The 24,944-nt window shown below is 35.1% G+C and overlaps 1 protein-coding gene across 1 annotated transcript in view; it reads right to left on the reverse strand.

The window, feature by feature from the left end:
- Positions 1 to 3,963: 3,963 nt before the first annotated feature.
- Positions 3,964 to 24,944, reverse strand: part of SLF1 (SMC5-SMC6 complex localization factor 1) — a 65,792-nt gene continuing 44,811 nt past the window's right edge. Inside the window, exons 15-21 of the mRNA XM_082836434.1 lie at positions 18,398 to 18,545; positions 11,873 to 12,018; positions 10,749 to 10,912; positions 9,823 to 9,956; positions 7,817 to 7,909; positions 7,226 to 7,408; positions 3,964 to 4,584 (exon numbers count right to left, since the gene is read on the reverse strand). Of these exons, the coding sequence (XP_082692560.1) occupies positions 4,103 to 4,584; positions 7,226 to 7,408; positions 7,817 to 7,909; positions 9,823 to 9,956; positions 10,749 to 10,912; positions 11,873 to 12,018; positions 18,398 to 18,545 (1,350 nt within the window). The 3' untranslated portion in view covers positions 3,964 to 4,102. The remainder of the gene's footprint in view (positions 4,585 to 7,225; positions 7,409 to 7,816; positions 7,910 to 9,822; positions 9,957 to 10,748; positions 10,913 to 11,872; positions 12,019 to 18,397; positions 18,546 to 24,944) is intronic.

Below are 24,944 nucleotides of genomic sequence, written 5' to 3' on the forward strand. Positions count from 1 at the left end.
ACTAATCACTGGTTACACTTTGTTGATTTAATACTGTTGGATCTTAATTCAGCAAGTAGTTTAAAAACAGAATAATTCACTATATTTGTTCTAAAAAGGAAAAAATATATATATATTCAACAGTACAAATACAATATTACAAAAAAAATCAATCACTTGTGTCTAGTGCTAAGGGTTATATTTCAAGATTACAAAAATATATAGTGTAAGTATATTTGAACTATATGCCTACACCAAAAAACAAACAAAACCCAAACCATATGGTAATGAATTCAAATACATAAAATATTAGAAAATATTTTGTACATCAAATATAAATACAAAATGTAATTTTGATTAACACAAAAGTACTAATTAGCAAATTCCTCTGTGATAAAAAGCTAATCACTTGGATTTGTAATTGGAAAATGTCCTTTTTAAAATAATTTAATAGAATGTTCCCCACCCCCAGCAACTCACGTAAATTCATGTGTCTAAGAAAGAAAGTTGCTTGGTACTTTCATAAACTGAGAAGCATGAGTTAAAGTATAACATTTTGGATGTTCTCAAAGATTAGCATTTACTTAAGAGAGAAAACTTTTTTGACTGTCTAACAATCAATAATGTTAAAACTATCTTGTTCGTTTCCTCTGAAAAGGTCTTCTTTTAGTGCGATTTGCAGTACTCTAAAAGATGTATGCTTAAAACCTAAAAAAACAATACCACAACCTTTTCTAATTAACTTACAGTCTAATAATCTCTGATTCTGTATCAGAGCAAATAACCACCAAAGTACATCATCCTACCATAATTCATCTTAACCTACAAGGTGAATTTTTTGATAACATAATTTGATTTATAAGAAATAGTTAACTATTCCATGTCTTCAGTTTTGACATCACCAGGCACAGCGTAATTCCAAAAATGCCATCACTGACCTTTCTAACTCAATCCACATTTGTTATAAAAACAATTATCATTCTGAATTTTGCAAGCTCCACGTCAGCAAGAGGTGCGACTGGTGTGGAAGCTACGTGATAAACGCCTGAGGGAAAGAGTGCCTCATGTCACTCAAAAATGACCCCTTTCTACTGATTAAGGGGCAACAGTGACAGGCTCTCATCAAGTTCATCACTTAACTGGAAAGGTGTGTAAATGCATATGGATTGCACATTCCATCAAAAATTTTCTCCTGTGAAGGTATTAATTTAACTTTCTATAACAGAATAAGCAAAAATGGCAAACATTTCCTAGTGTTTATATAACGGATCCTAGCATTAATGCATTTGTGTTTATCTAGGAATGAGTACTGGGGTTCACTAAGATTGCAAAAGCACACACCACACTCTATTCACTCTAAAACTGCTAGTCACACTGATCAAATGATTAAACTATCAAACCCTTCACATTTAAAATGAAACGAGAACACCAATTATTACTGTAAATTTAAGAAACACCCAAACTGAAATTAATTTTCTTCAACAGCCTATACAGAAGACAATAAAACTAGACTTACCTTCCTAGAATGTAAGATTTTCCTCTTTTACTGTAGTCAGCCCCTGTCAAGCATACCACCTGGTACATAATAGGTGTTCAAGAAACGATGAATTCAAAACACTGATTAATTTAGCATTTAAGTTATATGAGGACAAATGTTTTTCTGGTTATCTTGGACTTAATGAAATGACAAAAATTGTGTATACTTGGACCACTTTATTATGTGTAGGGAAATTAAGAACTAGTAAGCTCGAAAACTTCATAGAGACCCTTCCTAAAAAGCTGCCAGGAAACATTCTAAAATCTTTTATATTCCAAATATTTGTGGGGATTATGCATGGAGAAAGCTGAATCTTAACAGCTCAGAAATCTCCTTCCAAGCTTTATTTTCTATTGTAATAAGGGCTTTCATAGGCCTTTTTTTCTTTTTTTTTTTTTTAAAAAAAAACAACTCCATTGAACTATGATATGAAATCTGGCAGAGTACAATGATAAATAGCATTACTCAGCCTTCGCTTCTCTTCGGTGGCTGCAACTTTGAGATGCCTACAGCTAAAATGCCAGGGGTCAGAAAGTCTATGAATTTTATCTATTAAAATTTCCCCTTTCTCTACATCTAAAATAAATTTGAGGCAATTATTATGTTTTCTAAAATAAAACATAAGTAATATGGGAAATAAAGTTTCTTATTGCAGGTTTAAATTCATATATATTTATTGGTATTTTTAACTAGGCCACAAAGCAGTAATCTGTTTGCCAAGTTATACTTTTGAAGAAGTACAAACTGCAATGACACCTTCTTGAGGTAGAGACTTCAATGGCATTTGAGTGTTTAATATTTCATGTCAGCATGGCTTGTAGAAATTGGCAGACAGAACAGTTATGAATTATTAATACTAATTGCAACTAAATGAATATTTCTTGCGAACATTTAATTTAGAAAACTACTTTTTCTTAGCAGTTAATTATCTACTTTTTCTTAGCAGTTAATTATCTCATTAACTTAGAATTATTAGCAACTTAAGAAATTACTATCTAAATGATTCGTTATAACTAAAAAGAGGAGTTAAGAATGCAAAAGGAAGTAACATTTATTAAGTGCCATATAAGGTGAATGGCTAATAACTTAATTCTATCATGACCAAGATACCTGGTGTTATTTCCACTTGACAGGTAAGAAAACCAAAGCTAGAAAGAAAACTGCCTTGTAATTCAGTTAGTAAGAAATTACACAAGGATTTGAAACTATGTCTGTCTGATGTCAAAGTCTATGTTTTTATTAGTTTACCAAGCAAATGTTATTCCACATGCCTTCACAAGTGACATAAAGTGGCTACTCTTTGGAATAAAAATGTTCCTACACATCATCTGGGGAAGCACTTTACTCTCTATGAGCATTATAATGTTCCTTAGTCATGTTTTCTCTGATATTTTGGCAAGTAACAATAAACATCAAAAGAGAGTTGTATGATGTCACATTTGAAGGCTAACTAGAAACAGCTAATACTTCTTACAGTATGTGTAAAAAATTACTGGTTTAAAAATGTAGGAAAAAAACTTGACTTTTATTCAGAGCTGATAAAGTAATGTAGCAATTTTTAGTTTAGACTGTAAACCCAGTAATAAGACTCTCAGCATTTGTATCCTGCTAAAAGATCTATTTCCAAAATAAAATTAAAGTGTGCTTCTTTAGCAGATTAATTGCTGTGAGATCATCACTTAAGTTACATAAAATCGAAATGGAAGTTCTAATGTTTCTTTTCCAGCTGTATCACAATGTAACTTATTCCCACTAGTAAAGCAACTCCAGTTTCGAAAGTAATTATTATCCATATCCTTTCTTTTAGTTTTACTACAAATTACTATTAGGAAAAACTGCAAATTGAAATGTTACTACTCTGTAAATACATACTGTACATTAAGATTTTAGATAATCTCAAATTCTTTACTTTGTTGCCATTTATAATCTTAATATTTAATAAAACATTATGAAGCAAAATGTTTTCACTTACAGAATAGTGGTTACATGGAGTAGAAATACACTTTCTATAGGAACTGCTAAAATAAAATAGATCAAGGGATCAAACTATTAGCACATTTACTAAATTTAAAAACCAAAAGAATATATTATTGTGAATTTTGAAATGTTTATTTTAGAAACACGTAAAACTGAGTATTTTATTCCAACAGCCTACAGAGAAGAAACAGGGAGCTACATGTTTATAGGTGCACATTTGCATGAATATTCTTGCCATGATGCTAAGACCCAGAACACCTAGAAGAGAGGACATTACATTTTGATTTGAAAAAATATTTAAATTAAAAAATTTTACATGTACAATATAAATAAATAATACTTTTAGAACAAAAAATAATAAAGACTAATAAATGCAATGTGTATCAAACAAAACTAGTTTTTACTTTTGAGTTAAATCCTACACACTGGAAAAAGAAGCCTATACTATGCTTTGGATAAGTTCTTTAAGTGCTTTAAAGATTTAGCAAGGCTGCAAATTCTGTCAATAAATAAATGAAATTATTTATTGTTTATAAGCTATGAAGTCCATAATAAATGACAAAGCAAGCTGAGCAGGTTTAGAAAGCTGACCCATATTTTCTGTTATCATCATGAAAACTCAGTGACCGACCGACACATCATTTCCAATGTCACCAGTAAGGCCTCAGTGTGTACTCCAGGATACGCTTTTAAATTCTCAGGGAGTTCCTTAAGAATATTTGGGAGTTTCTGCAATGTCTTTATATTTCTAGCATAAAGATCCAATAACCAGTCAGTACGAGCACTAGTGGTTTCCTTATAATTCTGACAAACTATAAGCAGGTCATTTAGATGAGTTAATCCTCTGAAAGCTAAGAAGAGCTCTGAAGACAAACCAAAAACTGAACAAAAATTTAGCAACATCCTACTAAGTAAAAATGAGCCAAATTCAAGTTGCTGGTGGTAAAAATGTTTCTCTGCTTGTGCATGAAAGTTCTCCACTGTATCTTCTATTTTTGTGATAGCAAATAGTTCTTCCTTGACTTGAGATGATACCACATAATCCAAGGGCAATTCCCCCTTAGAGTTCCTCTGCTGCAGAAGCACTGGGCCTGTGAAAAAGAACATGCAAAACGTTAAGAGTTAAACATTCTTATTTTGGCAGTGTAACAGCCATTTTCTCTCTCCTTTTTTCCCCAAAGCATCCAGGGCTCAGTTTACAGTCATATTTTGTAGTAATTCATATTGACATAATTAACTGGTTCTGTATACTAACTAATAAAGGTGCATTAGAAAAAAATAATCTAGTCAATTGCCTAATCAGGTTTGCCTAAAAGCACATGCCTTAGTTCAATAAATAACATATATGGTTATAAATTAAAAAAAAAAACTTTGATAAAACTTTATAAGTTGTCATCTTCAAATAAGAATATCAGTGTTCCTGGAGAAAATTTAAAAAAAAATACATTTATCTTAAATTCTGTATAAGAGCCTTAAAGGTATTTCATAATATCACCAAGCGGAAAAAGTACTGACCCCTTCCATTGCTAATAGGCAATGGTAGCAGTGCAGACTGCAAAACTTTGCCCAGACACAGAACACGTTTTTCATTATCCTTGCTTATGTTCAATTTTTAATATAGGTAACTGATTCACAAAAAGTAAATATTAACTGCTCTGGGAAAAACTCAGATTTCATCCATCTATGCTAGCTACACCCATCTAACCATCTACTAAGAAAGTTTTGAAGATACAGTTTATCCCCTGGGTAGTTAAGGATGATATGAGAGGGGCAAAATAACAATGACTCAGTATTTGGTCACACAGCAAAGTACAGGAGTACTTCGCACCTCTGCCAGTCAAGTCCTATAATTATTTATGTACTTTGCCATAAAAATGGTACAAGGGATATAAAAGTTTGAGTACTAGCAGACATAATCAGAAGATTCTACCATACAACACAGATCTTATTGTCAGAGATTACAGATCATAGCTGCTAAAACTCTTAATGATGAATCTGATGAGACACATGTAGTGGCCTAGATATAAAATGTACTTAATGTAAAAGATCAACCAGTAATGACATACGATTAATGTATATTTTATGGAAAACATTCTAAATCAAAATTAGGTCTGTTTTCATTATGTTGATATTTCAAAAAAAATGTTTCAAGTTATTCCTGTTTAAAAGAGAAAATACAACAAAATTATGAACACAAGATACCAAAAGTAAACAAAGGTTTTAGAAACATAATTTAAATTATTGCTCTCAATACTGAGCGACTCACAATGAAGAGATAATATAGTTTCTACAATGATGGTGTCAAACCATTTGACAGGTCCAAACTCAGATTATACCTAAGGCAAAGAGAAGTCTGTAAGATTGCTGAAGGACCTTGATAAATGAAAATACAAGTAGATTTCCTCTCCTGGGACAAAGAACTCATCAATTTACTATTCTTCACCAGAGGTCCTAAAACAATTCACAATGGTTAGTATAATGCTTTCTTCTTCTGAAAAGTTGGACTTAATACCTTAACACAATAATGGCTTTTACATCATTTAGACCAATTGAAGCAAAGCCAAATATTGGCTTGGAATGTCACATACATAGTTAAGTAGAAAACTAAACACTTAGGAGATATAACAGTATGGTTTTGTAAACATATAATACTAAAAAAAGTATAAAAACTGAAAAATACATCGATTATGAAATGGTATAAGTAAAACAGACACACTAAGGCCTTTAGGGGGCAGGAGAAGACTATAAATAACCAAACATGTTAAACTACCATGATATAGAGCCTTCCTCAGATAGATGACAGATAGATATAGATATATAGTAAAGAGATAGCTAAGGAAAATATGCTGTTTATTTTCATGCAGAATCAAATAGCTTTAATGACTGGATAAATAGTACAACAGTATTTTTAGTACAAATAAAAGTAATAGGAAATTTATACAAATCTTTGTGTATTATAAGCTAGTCATCACTTTTCCTTTGTTTTTCCTTTTAAAACGCAAATTAGTTTTGAACACTTTGATATAAAATTTATATTATTCAGTTCAGATATAAGAAGAATATCACTGAGTTAGGGGGTGGAAAAAAGGGTTCTGAAAGCAGAGATCAGATAAGAAATCAGCAGAAAAAGCAGTAGATGAATATTAAGCTCAAGTTACTTCCATCACATACCCTCTGCACAACAGTTATTATCATTTGGAAGTCCTCCTACTTAACTTATTAATTGACTACAAAATGTGAATGAAGAAAAGATATTATTCTAGGATGTCTTTTTTGTAGTCTATAAAGAAAAGACTCATTAAAGAAAAGAATAATCGTTAGCAGTTATATATAGGAAATGAAACAAGAATGAAAAACCCAAGTACTCACAATTGAACATTTACATCCATTTATTAATAAGCTTTCAGAAATGTCTGGTTTACAGACATTACACACTTTAAGTAAAAGGATTAATAGTAAAAACCAACACACTCAATTCAAAATACACTCTCATAACAAAGGTAAAAAGGCTTAATAATACAATAAATAAATACATTTTATGAAAAGGTTTTTATCCTTAGTAAATAAAAGGTGCTTACATTCTAGCAGACTTTTCATCTTTACTTTTTCATTAAAATGTAATAAAGGCATCTTTCCTTATAGAGCTTAAAATATAAAATACTTTCTATCTCTGAGGGATTCATCAAAAAACTGGATAATTTATCATAACCCGTTTAGCATAAATGCACTCACCCCCATGCTGGAGTAGCAGCTTGCCAATTTCTACATGTCCGTTTGACAGTGCATCATGCAAAGGAGTCACCCCGTCCACTTGAGTGAGCAGATCTACCTCTGGACAACGTTGCAAAATTTCCTGGACACATACTGTGTTGCCATAGTTACAGGCTTCATGCAAAGGCGTCCAGCCAGCATTGTCTAAATTAGAAATCAAGGCAAATTTTAAAACGGCAAAAGTAGGACTTTTGGTAGTGAAGTATCGATATTCTACTTCCCTTCTCAGTGTGACTTTCTAAGTGCCTCATATACAAATAGAACTCTTTGATAAAAATGCCTAGGGTGTAATCATATTTCTAATTGTAAAAAATAAATTAAAAACTATTTTAAAATATTGATGTTGGGATCTGATCAAAATATAGATGTCAAAAAATGGTTGTGCACTATTATACATCAATATGTGATGAATTTCTTGGTTTTGCTACTAGCAATACTTTAAAGATATGTTAGGTAAATATACTTAAATGATTTTTCTTAATGTTGAAATTAAACTATTTAATATCACAAATATTAAGACATTGAATTAGACAACAAAGATTTAGAACTTACCTTTAACATTGATGTCTATTCCTGGCATAGAGAGAAGAAGAATCAATTTCTCCACTTGGTTATTTATGCAAGCCCTATGGAGGGCTGTTTCTCCTGCCATAAAAAATTAATAGATTATTCCAGAGAAGACAAGATATCAACTAAAGAAAATAATCAAAGGGCATGAACTAGGAGATCTGGCCCCATGCCAGAAAATTATTTATTGAGTTTTCCTTTTGACTGGTTTAAACATCTCTCACATTAAAAAAAAGAGGGGGGAGGGAACCCCACCAATCCATAGAGCCTCTCTGTTCTATCAGCAATTCAGCAATGAAATTCTACTAAAGGTTTAATATAGGCATTGTCTCCCCCTAGTTCAAGGTTTGAAGTTTCAATCCTGCTATAAAACCCTCAAATGATCAGAGAACACCAAATATACTGGGTTTTGCAGCAATAAAAGTTTAAAGTGCAATTGCCCTCTCTTAAATTTATTCATGAACCTACGTTAAATGTATGGCTCTTTTTTATACAGCATTTATAGCTTAATTCAAATGAATGTTTCTGGCTAAGCATGAGTGCCTCTACACACTCAAGTGTAATTCAGAACTTCAAATCCATTAACAGATGGTTTGCTGCTTCTCAATAGGCTGTCTGGCTTGGCTACAGCAGCACAGAGAAGGAGAAATGGGGGAATCTTAATATAAACACACACACACGCACACGCACATGCACACACACGAAAAAAATCCCTAGTACCATTTAAAGCTGAACAAGAATGACAAATAGAATGGCAAAGTCTTTTCTAGGAGGGGTGCAGTTAGTGCCTGCTGCCTAAAATTGACTACACCCCTCTCTGCTGTAAGCGAGATTAATAAGATATAAGTGATAATTTGATGTAAGGGGAATTTAAAAAAACATAATAACTGCTTTGAAAACAAATGAAATACATATTGAATCAAACTTTCTTGCTATAAAATACTAAGTAGCACATTTTTCCAGTGTTCAGTTTTACAGATTATCTCTGTAACTTCTACCAAAACATTTCTTTAACAAGCATTGAAAAGCTTTCAAAGTTTTTCTCTACTATTTCTCAATTCTCTTCCTCCCTCCAGTTCCTTCTGCTGTTCAGCTTAAAGCCATTCATATTCATTTTACTTTCTGACACAATAAACAAAGAAAAAAGACACTGTTTTGTGACGTTAATATCTGAGTTCACATTTAATACATTTTTCATATTTTGAGCCAAACGGGCAGTTATTTTGAATTTGTGATATGCTATTATGAACTCATCTCATGTTGAAAGATGATGAAAGCTTGGTGCCATAATGATAATATTTGTATTAAAAACACGATATAGCTCATAAACAAGAGACTTGGCAATTTACTTTGGCTAGATACAGACTCTTGGTAGTAATTTATAATTTTGAGTTAAGGGGTACCTAAGTAAAAGAAGTGCCGGAGTGAATTATTACAACGCTATTCTTGTTACTCCATCCCTTTAGGTACTTAGGTTCCAGTATAGTTAGAACCAAAAGCCAAGCACATTTCATAGTCTGGGCTCAATGCCTGGAAGAAAAGAGTCCATATGCTTAACACAGCTATGTAACATAGCCTACTTCTCATTCTTTGTTCACAAAACGTCTAGGACTGAAAGAGATGAAGACTGAATTATACTTTCAAATCACAAGACACTGATCCTAAGCAGCACAGGTTGAGGTGGAATAGAAAAGTAAGGCAGGCAAGTCTGGAATGAGCTCAACATGAGTTACACAGTGTTTAATATTTGAAAAGGCAGGTGGAGAAAAGAAGGGAGGAATACTCTATTACACCAGGTATTAAACACTTTTTCTTTTTTTTTGGTATAAATGCCTGTTCACAAAAATAATATGCTCTCCAGGAAGGTATTTCCTGGACCTAGTCTAATATTTAAGTTCAAGCATTCATCAGGGCCAGTGTGTAAAACTTGCAAATACTGACTATAACCACGAAAAGTTCCTAGCATAAATTAATTTAGATACTTGGAATACCTTTTAAATTAGTCTTGTGAAAATTTATCTTTGTAACCAAAGAGGGGCAATTCTCCTTGGAACACGACAATTCTCCTTCTGACTTCTTTTTCAATCTTTTTAATGATGAGGAACATTTAGCAAGATTCAGCTCTCTGAAAAGAAAGTAAGACATAATGAAAGCTTGTTTTTCACCAAGGCGTAGAAGCACAAATTATATGGTGAGTTAAAAAAAAAAAAAAAATCTAGCCTTCTTTTAATTTAAACCCCCTTATTCATTCAAATCTTTACTGCTTTCTATTTTTATATTTATTTCAACTGTACAGAAACAAATTTTATGCATTAATTTTCATTTTATTACCCTTGTACCCCCCAACAGCCCACCGAAAAGTTTATGAATATTGAATGTCCAGTAAAGCAGACGAGACCAAGTAAACCATATTTGGCAGAGAGACTAAAGCAAACTGCTAAGATCAAAATGCAGGCCCCTACTCCCTATTCCTATGTTCATATTCTAATCCTATCCTCTTCTTCCTAAAAAGATTTCAGGTTTTCTGAATTTTATATAGCATACTTTTAGAGGAGGTTTCTCATTTGGGGAAAGCTATTGTAACAACTCAGAGTATCTCACATGGCGATGCATTCTGAAATCCCATCTATATTATATACAAGTAGTACTTTAAAAATCACAAGGCAAAAATTGTGTGGAACAATAATTTGATGAAGAGTTTTATTTCTTTTGAAAAAGACTTAATAGAAAGAAAGTGTGTACCTTGAATTAAAGAAAGTGAAAATGTTGATCATGTGCATTTATAGGTATAAAACTGAGTTTTCTGCTATCAGTATAATTCAGACAACATCTCAGATAAAGATACAGTTCAAGAAATGCCTAAGAAGAAGAGCTGTACTCGAAAACAAAGCATAGCTGGTATATAAGCATCACTTACGGTAACTCTGGCAGCCCTTCAACTTGTTTCTGTTTAGCACCATTCAGCATAATTAAAGCCCTCTGAGATTCAAAGCAAGGCCGCTGTCCTATTTTCTTTGGTATCTGCATCTTTCCGGTCCCATGCACACCAGTTTTCCCCAAAGCTGGCAAATAGGAATATACCTGTTGCAAAATAATATTATATTGTTTTCTCAACTACAAAAACCTGGAAACAGTAAAAAGAAAATACTTGATTCATTTCACCATTAAATTTAGTTATAATTTCTTGGTTTCATCACTATGGTTGCCACCCTATCTCATATGAACATGCTAAAATATTAAGAAAGCTGCTAGTTCCATGTCATTAAGTCAATATGACATACACAAGAAAAATGACTTCTTCAAAATAATTGTTTTTTTGAATTCAAATTTGACACTCATTTAGGAAAGTTCTTTTGATGAGTCTTATGCCCAACTTGTTATAATTAGCCTATTTTTAGTATTTATGGTTTAAGTACAACTGGTATTTTGTCATTTCCATTTTGGTAATGTCTTCCTTCAACAGAAAAGAAGTCTGGAATAAACGGAATGAGGAGCGCAAAAGTCACTGAAGACAAGGATTGTTGCAAACAGTATTTGCCCAATCTGACCAATTATTAACAAGCATATTTCTCATTTGTTGAAGAAACTGCTGGAGATATTAGATATCAATAATAGCTAAAGATAGCCAAGATAAAACTGGAAAACCTTGGATCAAATCAAGTTTATATGTGTATATACATAGGATAACTGGAATAACCTTTGGCATCATTTGCAAATTTTGCTTTTTAAATACCATTAAATACTATGTAGAATGTTCCTGGATCAAGGTCTTTCCAAAATAATCATCTTACATACTGTGGCAAGTGATATAAAGATTCCTGTACAATTTTTCTGTTACCAATTCTTCATTACTCTCAAGTAATTAAAATTTCTATTCACTAATTATTCCATTTTGAGGAAGAAAACGACCTGCTTATATGTTTGAAAGATTTATGATTAATATGCTCTGTCCAATTATTAGAATAACTAAGAATATTTAAAAATTGAATTTAGAAACTTACTTCTTAAAAATTAAAAGAACTAAAATAGAGTGGTGCTTACCATTTTCTGAAGAGAGAGTGGCTCAGAAGAAATACTAATGGAACTCTGTAAACACAACTTTTTAAAGACTGCCTCTGCAACAAACATTTGAAGCCAGGAAGAGGAAAAGGAACAAATAAAAATCTCTAATTCCTGTGAAGAAAAGTCTGTAGAAAACAAGAGAAGTAAATATAGTTATTGCTACACCTTATAAAATTTCTTTCTACAGACAATTTCTTTCATGGACTTTATTCATTCAGATGATGATTCCTATACCAGTAAGATTCACCCACATAATTTTAAACCACAAAAAATAGATAATATTCCTATTCCTTGCCCTTCAAGAGAAATTCTTATGGCACATGTTCTCACATTTGAAACAATCACTACTTTTTATTATTTTAAATAAAAGGCTTGAAATTTTATATATACGTATATATACATACATGAATGGATAGATGATATATGAATAGATAGACAGACATGGACTTTTATCACTATACTTTCCAATTAATGTTAAAGATCTCTTCCCACAATAGGGCTGTGTCTTTGGAAAACTGGTACTTGGTTTTTAAATGGGCACACATGTATTTAATTTGCACTGATTAGTCTTGAGCTGATAGGAAGACATTTTTCCCCCGACAACATCCATGAATCCTATCACTGCAGAGAAGGAGGAAAGGTAAAGAAGAGGGATAAGGTAAGACAAGAGAATGCATAAGAATTTCCTTAGAAGTCTGCACCCACTGTACTATACCAAGTGCGGGAGAGGAGTATAATTTTAAATGACAAAACAAACAAACAACAAAAACACCAAGAGTCTCAAATCTCTTCATTCTAAAATCCTCAAGTTCTCCAATAATATGGAAATACATAAATATATACATGAATTGAAAGTGATAAAGGACTGAAGTGACTATTTCCCTTGTAAATTTAATGTTATGAATTCTCTATTAATACTCTCTGTTTAAGTAATAGAATGGATAATACACTGGAATGGTAAAGAATAATCAATCAATAGGATACTAAAAAAGCTAAAATTAAGCAAAACAGGATGAAAAAAGTTGATACACAATAAGGCAGATTAAAATTAACTACAAATAATGGAAGAATAAAGAATTAGAAAAAGTCAATAAAGTTAGCAAAATAACATAACAGGTCAATATACATTTTAAAAATTGGACAGAATAATAAACTTAATAGCAATATAAAGCTTAAAATTTGAAGTCTCTACTCAGGAGCTGACTTCCCTTGGCTGAGCAGACTTCGCAGACATCCAGTGAAATCCTGTCCTTCTCAGATGCCTTCCCGAAAGGCTAGGGCCTCTGGTGTCCTTGCAGTCCTTGCCTGACTTTCAATGAGGGAAGGAGAGTTGGGGTGGGATGGGGGTGGGGTGTGGAGAAGAACAACAGTTTAAGGAGGAATTTTGCCCCTGGGAACATTTGGCAATTTGTGGTTGTCACAACTGGGGAGAGAGATATACTGGCAACGTAGTAGGCAAAGGCCAGGCATGCTACCAACTGTCCTACAATTCACAGTTCACAGGACAGCCCCTCACAATAAAGAATTATCTGGCCCCAAACATAAACAGTGGCCAGGCTCAGAAAGAAACTGCCTGGACTAAAGAGATCTGAGGTTCTTGCTTGTGGCAGACTGCCATATGGGCAAATGGCTCCAGTCAGATGTTAAATAGATCCACCTAGCCCCACACAGACATATGGTTGCTGAATTCAAACAATCCTGTCCAAATATGGCCTCAGAGATATAATTTATAAGAACTGGAAACAAGAAAGGAGTTATTTACAACTTTTTGTTACAACAGACTACTTACAACCTACGAGGCTGCTAGTATTATCTGAAACTATGCAAGCAATGAACTGAAGGATGAGCAGCAAAAGATCTTTTCAATATTAAATCTCTAGTTATACACATTAAAAAAAAAGCACATCTATCATCACAGACTTTACTACAACCAACTGATCTTACGTATCAACTCTAAGCAGAGGCAAAAACAAAGCAGAAATAACTCGTACTGTACAGTTCAAAAGCAACGATCCCACAGTGGAACTTCTAAATGGAGTTATTCACCTAGAAATAACATTTGGTAGCTTTAAAGATATAGCAAATACAAACTATAATGGATCCACATATGACCAGGTAACACACACTTGAAGGGAATGATCAATAAGAGATGAACAAGAGAACTTAAGAAACTTAACCCCTGACTGACATGTACACACTGCTCTATTTAAAATGGATAACCAGCAAGGACCTAGTGTATAGCACAGGGAACTACGCTCAATATTAGGTAACAACCTAAATGGGAAAAGAATTTTAAAAAGAATAGATACATGTACATGTAAAACTGAATCACTTTGCTGTACACCTGAAACTAATACAACATTGTTACTCAACTGGACTCCAACATAAAATAAAAAGTTAAACAAAAAAAAAAAAGAAAGAAAGAAAGAAAGAAACTTAATCCCTGGACTTTAAGACCTTCAATGGCAGGATCATTTTTATTGCCCTCACAGCTAGTAGGTTAGTAGCTTGCACAGAATAAACATTTAGTACTTAATAGATAAATGAATGAATGACTGGCAGATAGCAATAACTGGAGAGCCAAGCCAGGATGATCTTTAAAAAAGTTACTTAGATCATGCCACTCCCTTTGAAAAATGGTTTCTAACCCCTAAATAGGGCTTGGAAGTTCCTACTCAAGCTCCTCTATTACTTTTTTGGCTTTACTGTGGCCACTCTTCTCCTTTCTGCTTGTCATCAGCCAGGCATCAAAAGATTTCAAACAGGCCCAACTCTTTCCTATCTCCGAGTTTTAGTAAATGTGTCTTCTGAATGGAATACACTTCCCTGACTGCCAAACTCCTACTTATCCTTCAGGTTTTGCTCTCCATGACCACTCTACATAAAATAAGTTTATCCAGCTCAACACCTAGTTTTTCTTATTTGGAGCACTTAGCACTTTAAAATGATGTATTTACATTAACTTAATTACAGTCTGCCTCTCCCACCGAAAGCTCCAAAAAGGCAAGGATCATATTTTGTTTCCCTCTTCCACTGTATATGAAGTGTTTACCTCAATGCCTGGTAGAATGCCAATAAAAATCTGTTGAACAAATGCAGGCAACAGAAACATTTTGATTGAGATGATTAGTCAAATTATAAAAATGTATATTTTTGGAAAAGGTCTGAAGCATGGAGAGGGATTAAAATAGAGAGTAAAAAAAAAAGCCAATAAAGGTTTGGAAAAACTCTCAGGAAAAGATAATGATGTAGCCTGAGAAAGGCAAAGGAAGCTTTATTAAAGTTCTCTAAAGATGTGAAAAATATTATAGTAAATTCTGATGACATGTTTTCTTCCCAGTGAAAACAGGAGAAGAAATAAACTGAAGTTAAGGATTGACAAACTATGTCTTGCTGCCTATTTTTATGAATAAAGTTTTACTGGAACACAGCCATGTTGATTAATGTACTGTGTATCACTGCTTTCTTAGAGTAGAGTTGAGTGGTTGGGACAGAGATGGTAGAGCTGAAAAGCCAAAAATATTTACTATCTTATATTTTATCAAAAACAGTTTGTCAACCCTAGTTTAAGCCAATACATCAGGAATTTCAATTAGGCACAAAAAAGAAATTTCAGATCTTGATGCTAAAATATAGAAAGGGATATAAGGAAACTCTTTCTGTTCAAAGTGTTTCGGAACAAGAGAGAATGGCATCTATGTGGGACTGCTGGACATGAGCTCTGATGGAAAGAAGAAATAATTTTACTTATCTACTGAAATATCTTCTGCCATAATTTTCTACAAAACAATTAACAACTAACAACAATTTTACTAAACTAAAATTAATTCAATAGATCTGAATCTGAGTAGTACCATAGTATGTATTTTATACTTTTGGACTAGAAAAAAAACAAAACATCGTTTGTCATAAATGAGAAAGATGGACCAGTATCTTCAACTGGAAGCTATATAACAGCCAAATTATAAAATCTTTACTAATGACTTAGGAAAAGCAAATAATAGTTTAACTGAGCTGAAGAATAATACAAAGACATGGTCAAACAAACAAACATACAAACTACGGAGTATCTACAGAGAAAAAGAAATGGTTCTCTATCAAAAGAGCAAAATATTGACCAAAAGGACATTATTAGAACACCTGGTTCACTTGTAGGGATGAGTGTATTATTCTACAAGCTCTGTATTATACAGTTTAACTCTGCATATTAGCTGTAGAAAAGCTACTGCTCTCTTAAGGATAAACTATTCACTTGATTTCTATCTCTTGACAAAGGCTAAAAATCAAGATGTACTAACAAAAATTTAGGAAGATTAATTTGAACCATTTTTAGATATGTATGTTGAATTTTTAAAACTGCCTATCTATGGTTTAATTGGAAGTCTAAGAAACCAATTGTGTGGTACCTTGAGAAGAGAAAGGAAAGGCTTAAACACACAGTTCAAATGGGGATATAGTTTAAATCTCTTGTAGTTTTAAATATTAGTGATCAAACATATTGAGAGCAAAGTAATCAGTCTGTCGACAGGATTACAATGGTAACATTAAAGTCAGTCAGCTTAAGTCAGTCACAGGCTCAAATTTGTTGAGTTTAAACTTGTGAAAACTGGGAGTAACAGTGGATAACAATGCCTTGTTTTAAAGTGAAGGGACATTCGATTATGAGCAAAGAAAGCATTAAAGCTGATGCATAACATGTAGTAGAACCTTGTTAACACAAGGCTCATTATTTCATGCATTTGGCTAAGATAAGTTATATTTCCCTAGAGGTAACCAATATACACTGGAAACAACACATATAAATACACTGATAGTCTGTGAAGGCACTGCTAATTCTATCCTGGGGTCCCCAAACTCAAAGAAGTTTCATTATGGAATGAAAACAGGGAATTCTTTTAGCTGAATGTTTAGTTCCCATGCTAGCAAATAATGCCAGAATTCTGCTGTTTCTAAAATGGAAAAAAAGAAAAAAAAAAAGATCTAGTAGGAATGGTGGGAAAGAAATGAAAAGAAAGGGTTCTGAAGGAAGATTGAATTTGAGCTAAGAAATGTTAAAAAGTCATGCAACAAAGGACAGCTACTTCACAAAAGGAACAGTAATCACCCCTCAGCTCAATGAAAAAGAAAGAGGAAAAAAAGAAGATAAAATGCTTTAGATAAAAATCTTCTAACTTCAGTAGTATAAAAAGAGACCTCTCTTTGCAGAGGGCATCATCGAATAAATCCTGAACCCAGTTAGAGCCTGGATTTCTATTCTAGAATCTCTCTTCAAAGTATTAAAGTGATTGACAGCATATTCAAGAACTTTTTCTTTTATATAAAACCAAGATGCAATGAAACACGTGTAACAAAACAGAATACTTACTTAGCAGTCTAAAACATTTTTAAGTATATAAAAATCATCTTTTATATTTGAGAGGCACAGAAGTTCACTTACTTTAAAATATGTTCATTTTAGAAATTTAGAAAGGAAGGAAAGAAAAGAAGGGAGGGAAGAAGGAAATGGTTCATAGGGCCCTAAACTGGCTTTGAAGTGTAAGAATGAACATAAATGTTAATAACACTGTAATAACTTTGTATGTGGACAGATGGTTACTAGACGTATGGTGGTGATCATTTCCTAATGTATGAAAATGTCAAGTCATGTAGTACACCTGAAACATAATATTGTACATCAACTATATTAAAAATAAGAATTTACACATAAAATCTTATAGAAGCCTGGAGACCCAAAAGAGTTAGGTAGAACCTTTCATAAGGTAAGCATGTGAAGATGAGTTCTGTCATCATATTGCTTAAGTAATATTCCTATTACTTTAGAGGAAACTTTAAAATTAGATAATGCGGGGAGGAGGAAGAGTGAGAAAATTATACATATGTATTACTTTTATTTGCTTCATCCATGCTAATTTGTTAGATCGTCAGACTCAATGGAAAAGAAATATGGCAGCTTTTTGTTATAAGAAAAATTACACAGCAACAGGTACATTGGGAAAATGTTTTAGCCAGTGATATAGCTCAAGTTAATCCAAGTGGCTTTATAACATAGTAAGTATTCTGATCCAAAGATTTTCATTTTTTAATACTGTTAAGTATTTATGCAGGAAGAGACCTGGAAACTGTTCATAGGGCGCAGACAACATTACAGACAGATAATGCTTTCTAGGTGAACAATTAGAAGTATTAAAGGTACTGAAAATAGTTTCTACCATGTGAGATTCTAAAACACCAAACATTAAAAAGCAAATCTATCTCTTCAATGAAAAGAGAATAAATTGATTTTAAATTTGTCTAAATAATTACTTTCACAGAATGGCTTAATTTTAATATTTTGTTGTAGGATTAAGGAAAACATTAATAACATTATATATAAATGTATAATAATTTATTTCCATGTACTATTTTCCATATATATTAAATTTTTATGAAAGCATCAAAATACTATTTTTGAATAATAAATGATATGTGTGGGGAAGAAGGCTCATGTAACATAGACACACTTACCATCACATGAAAGGGAAACGTAACTTCCTAAGTCATCAGACATGTGTCGCATCACGTTTCTACCCATCTTAAGACCAAGGACAATCCAATAATCTATTGCTGCTCCAAGAATTCCAGTCAATAAGTAAGCTAGTTCATGTTTGAAGACCTAACATTGAGATCGGAAAAATATCACTAAAACATACTGAAATGTATTATTTCTACTATTTTGAATACTTGTTGAGGCAAAACATAGCTATTTAAAAAAACAGGGTATGCTAATGCCAAAAGGTATTCTTAAGAAACCTAGCAAACTAATTCCCTCTTTCCATTCTCTCCATCTCCTTCCTTCCCTCCTTCCTCCCCTGATCTATATCTACATCTAAATCTGTATCTGTATGACAAAACTGTTAATAAAACAAATTTTCCAGGACTTATATATGGATAGCTTGTAACAATCTTTTAAGATAACTTTATCCAGTGGTGTCAAGTGCTTTAGTCAGGCAATAATTCCATTAAAACAATGAGGAAGTACTTGGCTTCTGTGGATTTCTGTTAACAAGAATATATGACTATAAAAAAAGAGATTTAGCCACTCCTACTGTTTATGTACAAAATTAACCTTTACATTTCCCTAAATGACATTCGCCAGAAAAAGACTTGAAAAACACAATGCATACAAGCTTTAACAAGCAAGACTGTACTTTGTTGTAAAAAATAAAAAAAATCGGCTCATCAAATTTTAATTATTAAATTATATCATATACCATTACCTAACTTAGAGGTATAGATATCAGTTTTAAAAGTATACATATTCTTTTATATCATCATTTATATATTAACAATATTAAACTACTGTAAGAAATACAGCAAGGCACACAAACCTTACTTACAATAAGCATGCTTCACACTGTGTTTAAAAATATCTTTCTAATCCATAAACTATGAAGATGAAGAGGTGTGAAAATAATATTTTTAAACACCTTTGATTTAAACATAAACACTTTTCCACAATGACATTAAAACTAGTTGAAATTCCTGTATTTTTGGTATTTGTTGTCTAGGCGTGTTGGATGTGTGAAAAAAATCACTAAATTAACAGTTGGGGAGAAGCCATGTGAAAGGGTTTTAATAAATGTTATATCTAAATAGATAACTGCTATGTTCTGCCCCATACTATACCTGATATGAGATTACTGACAGAGAAATCTCCAGCACTTTGAACCCTCAGTGACTATAGGATTTATTTCTTCTGCCCTCAGCAGACAAGGTTCTTACAGGTATGTACAGCATTTCATTAAGGCATCATTCCTAGTGCAAGAAGCTATTAAATGATTTCAGAACTGAAGTGCTGTTTTTGGGTTGTTGCACAAACAAGGACAAATGGTCAAGCAGCACATACATCAGGCCCGCTGAAACTGTTTATTGAGGGAAAACCCACAGAGACAGGATCTTCAGCAGGTGCCTAGGTCCCCTTTTGCCCTACCACACTGTTGGGTAGCAGATGGTATTCTGGCAAGGCTGGATATCAGAATGTGGGAGAGAGACTCTGAAGAATGGGACGAAGGGGATTTTAAGCTGCATGATTAGGGAAGCACTGCCCTTCTGATACAATCAGGGGCCAAGATATGGAACCTTGACCACAGCCTGATCCTGTCAGGTCAGGATTCGTGAGTGGGCATCAGCAGGACCCCTTCTCCGGCCTTGATCAGAGGGCTGAGTTTAAGCCTTGCAGTTGTAGTTGTGTGCCATGGGAAGTGAGCAGCAGGACAGGCCATATTAGCAGGCTGGGGAAATACCCACACCTCCCTTGGACCCTGACAGGTGTCAAGCCTTGCAGCTGACCAGAAATAACTCCTTTAAGTATGGGTCTTAGCCAGTCTTCAACGAACTTTGCAGGAAGCCAACTCCATTCTTTGCAAAGCGAAAATGTAGATGATCACTCTGAGCGATTTTACCTCTCATGGTTCAACTTATCAAGAGAACATAAAACAGGACAATGAAAATCTCTGTTTATAAACTAGCAAATGATCATGTCAATATCCATGCCACAGAATGTTCCTTCCAACATAATGTATATCTGAATATCAGCAATGACACTTCTCAGGAAGAAAGCAAGAGACTACTACATTTTGATTTCTCAAAGTATTCCCTCATCTCAATCAGGGTTACTTCAGCTCCCTGGTCCTAAGACTCTGGATAGGGAAGATGAGGTTAGCACATAGAACTAAGCCTCATATAAACAACAATCTAGCACTCTATCAAGTAAAAATAACATAAAACCAACCAGGTGAGACTCTGTCTCTTTCCTGATGCAAATATATGTACATGTGTACCTGACACCACAAGTGAGTATCAATATTGCTTACGACTTGCGGGAAGATGGCGGAAGAGTAAGACGCAGAGATCACCTTCCTCCCCACAGATACACCAGAAATACATCTACGCGTGGAACAACTCCTACGGAGCACCTACTGAACGCTGGCAGAAGACCTCACACCTCCCAAAAGGCAAGGAACCCCCCCACGTACCTGGTTAGGGCAAAAGAAAAAACTAAACAGAGACAAAAGGATAGGGACGGGTCCTGCACCAGCAGGAGAGAGCTGTGAAGGAGGAAAAGTGTCCACACACTAGGAAGCCCCTTCGCGGGCAGAGACTTCGGGTGGCGGAGTGGGGGAGCTTGGGAGCCGCGGAGGAGAGCACAGCAACAGGGGTGCGGAGGGCAAAGCGGAGAGATTCCAGCGCAGAGGATCGGGCCGACCAGCACTCACCAGCCGAGAGGCTTGTCTGCTCGCCCGCCGGGGCGGGCGGGGCTGGGAGCTGAGGCTCCGGCTTCTGTCGGAGCGCCAGGAGAGGACTGGGGTTGGCGGCGTGAACACAGCCTGCAGGGCGTTAGTGCACCGCGGCTAGCCGGGAGGGAGTCCGGGTAAACGTCTGGACCTGCAGAAGAGGCAAGAGACTTTTTCTTCCCTCTTTGTTTCCTGGTGCACGAGGAGAGGGGATTAAGAGCACTGCTTAAAGGAGCTCCAGAGACAGGCGCAAGCCGCGGCTAAAAGCGCAAACCCCAGAGACGGGCATGAGACGCTAAGGCTGCTGCTGCCGCCACCAAGAAGCCTGCGTGCGAACACAGGTCACTATCCACACCCCCTTCCGGGGAGCCTGTGCAGCCCGCCACTGCCAGGGTCCGGGGATCCAGGGACAACTCCCCCGGGAGAACACACGGCGCGCCTCAGGCTGGTGCAACATCACACTGGCCTCTGCCGCCGCAGGCCCGCCCCTCCCTCCCCACGGCCTGAGTGAGCCAGAGCCTCCGAATCAGCGGCTCCTTTAACCCCGTCCGGTCTGAGCGAAGAACAGACGCCCTCCGGCGACCTACACGCACAGGCGGGGCCAAATCCAAAGCTGAACCCCTGGGAGCTGTGAGAACAAAGAAGAGAAAGGGAAATCTCTCCCAGCAGCCTCAGGAGCAGCGGATTAAAGCTCCACAATCAACTTGATGTACCCTGCATCTGTGGAATACATGAATAGACAACGAATCATCCCAAATTAAGGAGCCCTGTGGATGAAAGGCTCTTGGTGCTGCAGCCAGGAGTCAGTGCTGTGCCTCGGAGGTGGGAGAGCCAACTTCAGGACACTGGTCCACAAGAGGCCTCCCAGCTGCACATAATATCAAACAGCAAAAATCTCCCAGAGACCTCCATCTCAACGCCAGCACCCAGCTTCACTCAACGACCAGCAAGCTACAGTGCTGGACATCCTATGCCAAACAACTAGCAAAACAGGAACACAACCCCACCCATTAGCAGAGAGGTTGCCCAAAATCATAATAAGTCTATAGACACCCCAAAACACACCACCAGACGTGGACCTGCCCACCAGAAAGACAAGATCCAGCCTCATCCACCAGAACACAGGCACTAGTACCCTCCACCAGGAAGCCTACACAACCCACTGAACCAACCTTAGCCACTGGGGACAGACACAAAAAACAACAGGAACTACGAACCTTCAGCCTGCAAAAAAGGAGACCCCAAACACAGTAAGATAAGCAAAATGAAAAGACAGAAAAACACACAGCAGATGAAGGAGCAAGATAAAAACCCAGACCTAACAAATGAAGAGGAAATAGGCAGTCTACCTGAAAAAGAATTCAGAATAATGATAGTAAAGATGATCCAAAATCTTGGAAATAGAATAGACAAAATGCAAGAATCAGTTAACAAGGACCTAGAAGAACAAAAGATGAAACAAACAATGATGAACAACACAATAAATGAAATTAAAAGTACTCTAGATGGGATCAATAGCAGAATAACTGAGGCAGAAGATTGGATAAGTGACCTGGAAGATAAAATAGTGGAAATAACTACTGCAGAGCAGAATAAAGAAAAAAGAATGAAAAGAACTGAGGACAGTCTCAGAGACCTCTGGGACAACATTAAACGCACCAACATTCGAATTATAGGGGTTCCAGAAGAAGGAGAGAAAAAGAAAGGGACTGAGAAAATATTTGAAGAGATTATAGTTGAAAACTTCCCTAATATGGGAAAGGAAATAGTTAATCAAGTCCAGGAAGCACAGAGAGTCCCATACAGGATAAATACAAGGAGAAACATGCCAAGACACATATTAATCAAACTACCAAAAATTAAATACAAAGAAAACATATTAAAATCAGCAAGGGAAAAACAACAAATAACACACAAGGGAATACCCATAAGGTTAACAGCTGATCTCTCAGCAGAAACTCTGCAAGCCAGAAGGGAGTGGCAGGACATATTGAAAGTGTTGAAGGAGAAAAACATGCAGCCAAGACTACTCTACCCAGCAAGGATCTCATTCAGATTTGATGGAGAAATTAAAACCTTTACAGACAAGCAAAAGCTGAGAGAGTTCAGCACCACCAAACCAGCTCTACAACAACTGCTAAAGGAACTTCTCTAGGCAAGAAACACAAAAGAAGGAAAAGACCTACAATAACGAACCCAAAACAATTAAGAAAATGGGAATGGGAACACACATATCGATAATTACCTTAAATGTAAATGGACTAAATGCTCCCACCAAAAGACACAGATTGGCTGAATGGATACAAAAACAAGATGCATATATTTGCTGTCTACAAGAGACCCACTTCAGACCTAGAGACACATACAGACTGAAAGTAAGGGGATGGAAAAAGGTATTTCATGCAAATGTAAACCAAAAGAAAGCTGGAGTAGCAATTCTCATATCAGACAAAATAGACTTTAAAACAAAGACTATTAGAGGAGACAAAGAAGGACACTACATAATGATCAAGGAATCGATCCAAGAAGAAGATATAACAATTGTAAATATTTATGCACCCAACATTGGAGCACCTCAATACATAAGGCAAATACTGACAGCCATAAAAGGGGAAATAGAGAGTAACACATTCATAGTAGGGGACTTTAACACCCCACTTTCACCAATGGACAGATCATCCAAAATGAAAATAAATAAGGAAACACAAGCTTTAAATGATACATTAAACGAGATGGACTTAATTGATATTTATAGGACATTCCATACAAAAACAACAGAATACACATTTTTCTCAAGTTCTCATGGAACATTCTCCAGGATAGATCATATCTTGGGTCACAAATCAAGCCTTGGTAAACTTAAGAAAATTGAAATTGTATCAATTATCTTTTCCAACCACAACGCTATGAGACTCGATATCAATTACAGGAAAAGATCTGTAAAAAATACAAACACATGGAGGCTAAACAATACACTACTTAATAACGAAGTGATCACTGAAGAAATCAAAGAGGAAATCAAAAAATACCTAGAAACAAATGACAATGGAGACACGACGACTCAAAATCTATGGGATGCAGCAAAAGCAGTTCTAAGAGGGAAGTTTATAGCAATACAATCCTACCTTAAGAAACAGGAAACATCTCAAATAAACAACCTAACCTTGCACCTAAAGCAATTAGAGAAAGAAGAACAAAAAAACCCCAAAGTTAGCAGAAGGAGAGAAATCATAAAAATCAGATCAGAAATAAATGAAAAAGAAATGAAGGAAACGATAGCAAAGATCAGTAAAACTAAAAGCTGGTTCTTTGAAAGGATAAACAAAATTGATAAACCATTAGCCAGACTCATCAAGAAAAAAAGGGAAAAGACTCAAATCAATAGAATTAGAAATGAAAAAGGAGAAGTAACAACTGACACTGCAGAAATACAAAAGATCATGAGAGATTACTACAAGCAACTCTATGCCAATAAAATGGACAACCTGGAAGAAATGGACAAATTCTTAGAAAGGCACAACCTGCCAAGACTGAACAGGAAGAAAAAGAAAATATGAACAGACCAATCACAAGCACTGAAATTGACACTGTGATTAAAAATCTTCCAACAAGCAAAAGCCCAGGACCAGATGGCTTCACAGGCGAATTCTATCAAACATTTAGAGAAGAGCTATCACCTACCCTTCTCAGACTCTTCCAAAATACAGCAGAGGGAGGAACACTCCCAAACTCATTCTACGAGGCCACCATCACCCTGATACCTAAACCAGACAAGGATG

The sequence above is a fragment of the Leucopleurus acutus genome (genome assembly GCF_964270905.1).
Source record: "Leucopleurus acutus genome assembly, chromosome: 3".
NCBI lineage: Eukaryota > Metazoa > Chordata > Mammalia > Artiodactyla > Delphinidae > Leucopleurus > Leucopleurus acutus.